Source organism: Cebus imitator, unplaced genomic scaffold (genome assembly GCF_001604975.1).
Source record: "Cebus imitator isolate Cc_AM_T3 unplaced genomic scaffold, Cebus_imitator-1.0 Scaffold8, whole genome shotgun sequence".
NCBI lineage: Eukaryota > Metazoa > Chordata > Mammalia > Primates > Cebidae > Cebus > Cebus imitator.
The window spans coordinates 7660949-7666413 of record NW_016107323.1 but is presented as its reverse complement, the minus strand read 5'-3'; the positions used below and the strand labels follow the sequence as shown (position 1 = coordinate 7666413).

Genomic DNA, 5465 nt, shown 5'->3' with positions numbered 1-5465 from the left:
CAGGAGGCGGAGGTTGCGGTGAGCCGAGATCGCGCCATTGCACTCCAGTCTGGGCAACAAGAGCGAAACTCCGTCTCAAAAAAAAAAAAAAAAAATTTAATCTCATTGAATGTACAGTTTTCAAATTTCACATCTATATTAAGGAACCAATGTATCCTTTCATATGAGCATTCTGAAAGAAAGAAAAAGAAGCTACTTTAGCTGCCACCCCACTCTAGAAAAGTCTTATTTTCAAGCTGCTCTAAATAGCTTCCCTTGTCTCAGTTTCCCCAAAAGGGGTACCCAGGCTGCTGCTCTGTGTGCCCCAGCTGCATCAGCCAGCCTCTAGCTGGCTCCACCGTGTTCTGCCACCTGACATTTTCCCTCAATTACTGTACAATTACTGTATAAAATAAACACTCTCTTTCCCCTGGACCCTCCTACTGTATTCTTTCCTCTGTGGCACCCATACCAGCCTGCCAGTCAGGGAGCAAGCTAGCTACAGTGCCTCATGCAGAAACGGCAATTAGACCCAAGACTCCACTGTAATTAACATGGCAATTGTGGGACAATCCCTTCATAAGGCTGTGTACTCTATTCACATGATTTTATATAATATTTTGCTATTTCTATACTAATTTCAACCAAACCTAAAAATGAAAAATCCTTAATTAAAAACAGTATTTTTAAAATAACTCAAAGCAGGGGATGAGTGAATTGGCCAAATCCCCTGTGCCTCTGCTGCTTCAGGGTCTGTTCATTCTCTTTACCATCTCCCCAAAGACTTTTTGGGTTCCATCTATGACCTGTGTGTTGAACATATTCCCCATTCAAAAGTCAAACAGAATAACATTTCCAAAAGGAACAAAGGTGGGAAGGGAGGGGGGAAGGGTAGTGTGCTGGTCTGGAGGCAACCTCAAAGGTCACAGGTATAATAAGGCCGGGCGCAGTGGCTCACATCTGTAATCCCAGCACTTTCGGAGGCTGAAGCAGGGGGAGCACCTAAGCCCAGCAGTTTGAGACCAGCCTGGCCAACACAGCGAGACCCTGTCTCTACAAAATATATTAAAATTAGCCAGGTGTTTTGGTGTACACCTGTAGTCCTAGCTATTAGGAGGCTGAGGTGGGAGGATTGTTTGAGCCCAGGAGGTCAAGGCTACAGTGAGCCACGATCACACCACTGTGCTCCAGCCTTGGTGACAAAGCGAGACTCTATCTCAAAAAGTATAAAATGCAGTGTCCCCTAGGGACTTCTAGCACCCATGTGCACACTTTTCAAAGGTGATGACCTCAGAAGAGGGGCATAGTTTCCTCAAATAATGACTTACATCAAACAAACGGGAAGAAGAAGTTAAAGGGCAGCCTGGCGTTGATGGCTGGCGGAGCTCTGAAGCCTGCCTCAGCAGGTGCAGACACGTCCACAAAAGTAACCGCAGTGGAAATAAGAATCGTCCTTTCATTTCCTGAGTTGGCCTGTAATAAACAGATGCAAGGCCCACCCTCCAGTGTGCTCCCAGAATGACAACAATGAGACACTTTTCATTCTCTTCCTCACTCAACCACTGTCACTTCATGAATCTGATAGGTTCTGGAGCACTGACCGGCCATTAACTTGGATGAGAGAAACAATTTTATCAGGGTGTCTGATTAACACATGAATATCAATCATAATTTCTATGAGAATTTTAAAGATCCAATCTAAACCAGGATGCTAATGTAAATAGAACCATCGTCAGTGTTTCTTTCTAGGCAAAAGAATGACTGCTGAAGTATTTCATGAACCCCTATGGTTTAAATTGTCATCTTTTTCACAAAGTAATACCTGTCACCTACCACACTTGAGTTGTGTCTAGACTTCTATCTTAACCTATGCCTTTAAACTAGGTTAGGCCTACCTCAGGAAAGGAGGATGAAATTAGATTTGCAGTTACATTGACTATTTTGGCCTGTGGATTCAGTAGGGATCCATACTTAGTCCACTTCACTTCTATAACCAAAGCCCCTGGGAGCTGGCAGGAATCCTGCAAAACAAAATGCTGTTAATCCATTAGAATCTTACACAACCACAAGTCAGACTTAATCTGCAGTGCAGAGTTTTAATTATAAAAGGTTTCACATATTACAAAATGTTCTGAACAAGAAAATGAATAGACTCTAGAAGTCCAGATAAAAACGGCTTAGAGAAAGTATGTATTTTAAAGTAACTCAATGCCCCAAAAATATTTTTAACAGCTGAAGCGTAATTTTTCCATCCCCTCCTATTTCTAAAAAGGCCAGGATCACCTGAAACTGTGGTAGTGCCAATACCCAACTGTGGACCCTTTAGGCCATAACTGCCGTACCTTCATCTATCTCTTTACACCTGCCTCAGAGAGACTTCGGGAGAGAAACTGGTGGGAGGGATAGAGTGGGGAGAAATAATTACTAGCAAATAAAACCTGATTGCATGTCATGTTAAAATGCTGAGGAGAAATGTAAGTGCCTTCTTCTCATTTATCTAATTTCATCAACTGGCAATTAAGAGGTGACATTTGGGTAGTCAGGCAGTGTCTGTATGTTGTCAAAGACAACAACTCTTCATCTGCACCAGGAACACTGCTGGTGCCATGAAGGAGCTGCCTGTTTTGTTGGCTGCTTTGGGAGCCAGCTCTGAGGCCTCTGCCCCAAGGGAACAAGGGGCAGTGGGCCTTCCAGGGCTTTTTCCTGCCTTTGCTGTCTCTCCAGTTGGCAAATGTGGGAACTATTGAAGCTGCAGGCTGGGTACGTGGGGACTCCATGGTACAGTTCTACTTTTGTGTATGTCTGACATTTTTTCATTAAAAAAAGTTTTAAAATACATCTCTTCAAGATATGAAAACTTCACAGGCCTGCTAAATTTGGTGGCTGCCAAAAAAGCATTGATGGAATTCCTTAGCTCGGAACTGCCTTTAAAAACCGTGCAGGCTGAATAATCCTCTCAAATATCCTGTTCTTTGAAGATGCAGCATGCAGCTAGTGGAAAGAGCTCAGCAGGTGCTCATGCTCTGCCTCTACCTGGGGTGCTGGCAGGGCTGGTACAAAAGCCACTGCAGTAGGCCCTCTGAGCACCCAGGATCAGCACAGACCCTGATGGTGCCCTGTGTGCACTGCTGCCTCTCCTGCCAACCCGTGTCCTGCCTTCTGAGGGGAGTAATAACTGGATGTCTTCACTCAGCCAAGAAGCCAGAAGCAATGTGCCTGGTTCTGGCGGGAGAGCCGAGCCAAGACTTCGCAGTGGAATGGTAGGGACTGAGTAATCCCAGGTCTCTGCTGGCCTCGGTGGGAAGGCGGATCAGAGCAGTGAGCAGTCCTTGCCCCCATTATGCCCATGCTAGAAATATCCGGAGTGGATAATGAGAGGCCTGAAGAAACCATGACAAGAACAAGCTGGGCAATTACAGGCTAAGATGGAGAGCACGCCTCCTGGCCAAGGCAGGCCCACACACTGACTGCTAAGACAAAGGAAAAAGTTGGGCATAAGCATCACATGTGACCAAGAACCTATCTGTAGGATTGTCTGCTTCCATTCAACTCTGTGAGGAACTGTGGCAGTGAAAACTCTCAGGTGCGGGCTGCCTGTATACACCAGGGGACAATGGGAGGGACAGCCATGTGCACAGAAGTCTCAGTCTTTGATACAGGATTCACATTCATCTATAGTGTCATGAGATACCTGGAGAGGGCTCAGAGGACACCAACAATCACAATGATGGTAGCAACAGGATAAGGATCACAGTGGTTCCCATTTATGGACCACTAGGTACCATGCCCAGGGCCATAAAAATGTTACCTCACTTAACCCCTTCAATGCCCCATGAGGCCATTCACCCACTATGACTAGCGTTCCCATTTCACAGATGAAAACAGAGGCTCAAAGCCATAAAACTCCTGGCCAGAGGCAACATTGCTAACAAGGGGCAAAAATCAGTATCCAAGATTCAGCCCACACTCCCACTCAGGGCAATCCCACCTCCTTAACAGCTGGCTTCCCTGGCTGCCTTCATCACCCCACCTAGAAGAGAGAGACTGCTAGCATAGAACCTACGCCTTCTCCCCTTTACCTTCCTGTTGAATGACTGGGTGATGAAGTGGATGGGCACCCAGTCCAGCACATCCTGGGCTTGAGAATTTCCAAAAGAGGCCACGTAATCTGGAAAACCCTGCCCCCACAGCAGGCTCTCCACCTTCTGTGCTACAAGCCGACATGGGAGAGCTCCGGTCAGTCTTCATGAAGGAGAAAAAAGTCAACAGAATGAGGCCGTTGTTCATCCACCAGCAGTTTCTTTCTTTTTTTTTTTTTTTTTAAGACAGGGTCTCACTCTCATGCCCAAGCTGGAGTGCAGTGGCACCATCATAACTCACTGCAGCCTCAAATTCCTGGACTCATGTGATCTGCCCAAACTGCTGGGACTACAGGCATGAGCCACCACACCTAGCCCACCAGTAGTTTTTTGGTTTTTGATTTGATGGAGTCTCGCTCTGTTGCCCAGGCTGGAGTGCAGTGGCATGATCTCAGCTTACAGCAATCTCCACTTCCCGGATTCAAGTGATTCTCTTGCCTCAGCCTCCTGAGTAGCTGGGACTACAGGCACCCACCACCACACCCAGCTAATTTTTTTGTATTTTTAGTAGAGATGGGGGTTTCACCATGTTGGCCAGGCTGGTCTTGAACTCCTGACCTCAGGTAATCCGCCTGCCTCACCTCCCGAAGTGTTGGAATTACAGGCATGAGCCACCACTCCCAGCCCCATCAGCAGTTTTTAAAGGCCTTGATCACATGCATGCCTTTCCAGTTTCATTATCTTCTCACTCTCCAAACGGGATTATCTGTCAGAAGCTAAAAAGTCTCTAACTTTGCAAAATCTTGACCTGCGAGATGATGAGTCTAAAACAATGTTTCCCAAACTGTGTTCCACTGAAGCTTTGTACAAGAAGAGTTTCATGGCCAAAGTTGGGGAAGCACTGAACCTCCATGTCCCCATGTCTGTCCTGAGGCACATTTGCCTATTAAAGGCTATGATGAGTACTACAGGAAGGAACCACTGTGTTAACTTTAATTTGGTGTTTCCCAAACATATTGGACCACAGACCTACTCCTACTGACATCTCATGGAAATGTATTCCATGGAACCCCCTCCCTTTGAGAAATGCTGGTCTAAATGGATCAGAACTAATAACGTAAATGGTGGCTGGATGTGGTGGCTCACACCTATAATCCAACACTTTGGGAAGCTGAGGCAGGAGAAGCACTTGGGCCCAGAAGTTTGAGACCAGTCTGGAGACATAAGGAGACCTCATCTCTACTAAAATTTTAAAAATTAGCCAGGTGTGGTAGTACCCGTATGTGGTCCCAGCTATTCAGGAGACTGAGACAGGAGGATTGCTTGAGACTGTAGGCCAAGACTGCAGTGAGCCTGATCACACCACTGTACTCCAGCCTGGACAACAGAGGGAGACCCTGTCTCAAA

General features: G+C 46.3%; 2 protein-coding genes across 10 annotated transcripts in view; one reads left to right on the top strand and one right to left on the bottom strand.

Moving 5' to 3' along the window:
- The window catches only part of HVCN1 (hydrogen voltage gated channel 1), a 41605-nt gene extending 39463 nt beyond the window's left edge, over positions 1-2142 (top strand). For both annotated transcript variants that reach the window (XM_017542209.2, XM_037743425.1), the window contains exon 8: positions 2113-2142. In XM_017542209.2, coding sequence (XP_017397698.1) covers positions 2113-2130 — 18 coding nt within the window. In that variant the 3' untranslated portion in view covers positions 2131-2142. The remainder of the gene's footprint in view (positions 1-2112) is intronic.
- The window catches only part of TCTN1 (tectonic family member 1), a 40744-nt gene that overhangs the window by 2957 nt on the left and 32322 nt on the right, over positions 1-5465 (bottom strand). For 5 of the 8 annotated variants that reach the window (XM_017542141.2, XM_037743412.1, XM_017542167.2 and 2 more), the window contains 3 exons: positions 1875-2015; positions 1308-1452; positions 87-172 (listed from right to left, as the gene is read on the bottom strand). In XM_017542141.2, the coding sequence (XP_017397630.1) occupies positions 1309-1452; positions 1875-2015 (285 nt within the window). In that variant the 3' untranslated portion in view covers positions 87-172; position 1308. Of the gene's footprint in view, positions 1-86; positions 173-1307; positions 1453-1874; positions 2016-4058; positions 4225-5465 lie in introns of those variants that run through there. The other 3 variants (XR_001829188.2, XM_017542160.2, XM_017542151.2) reach the window with 3 other exon arrangements.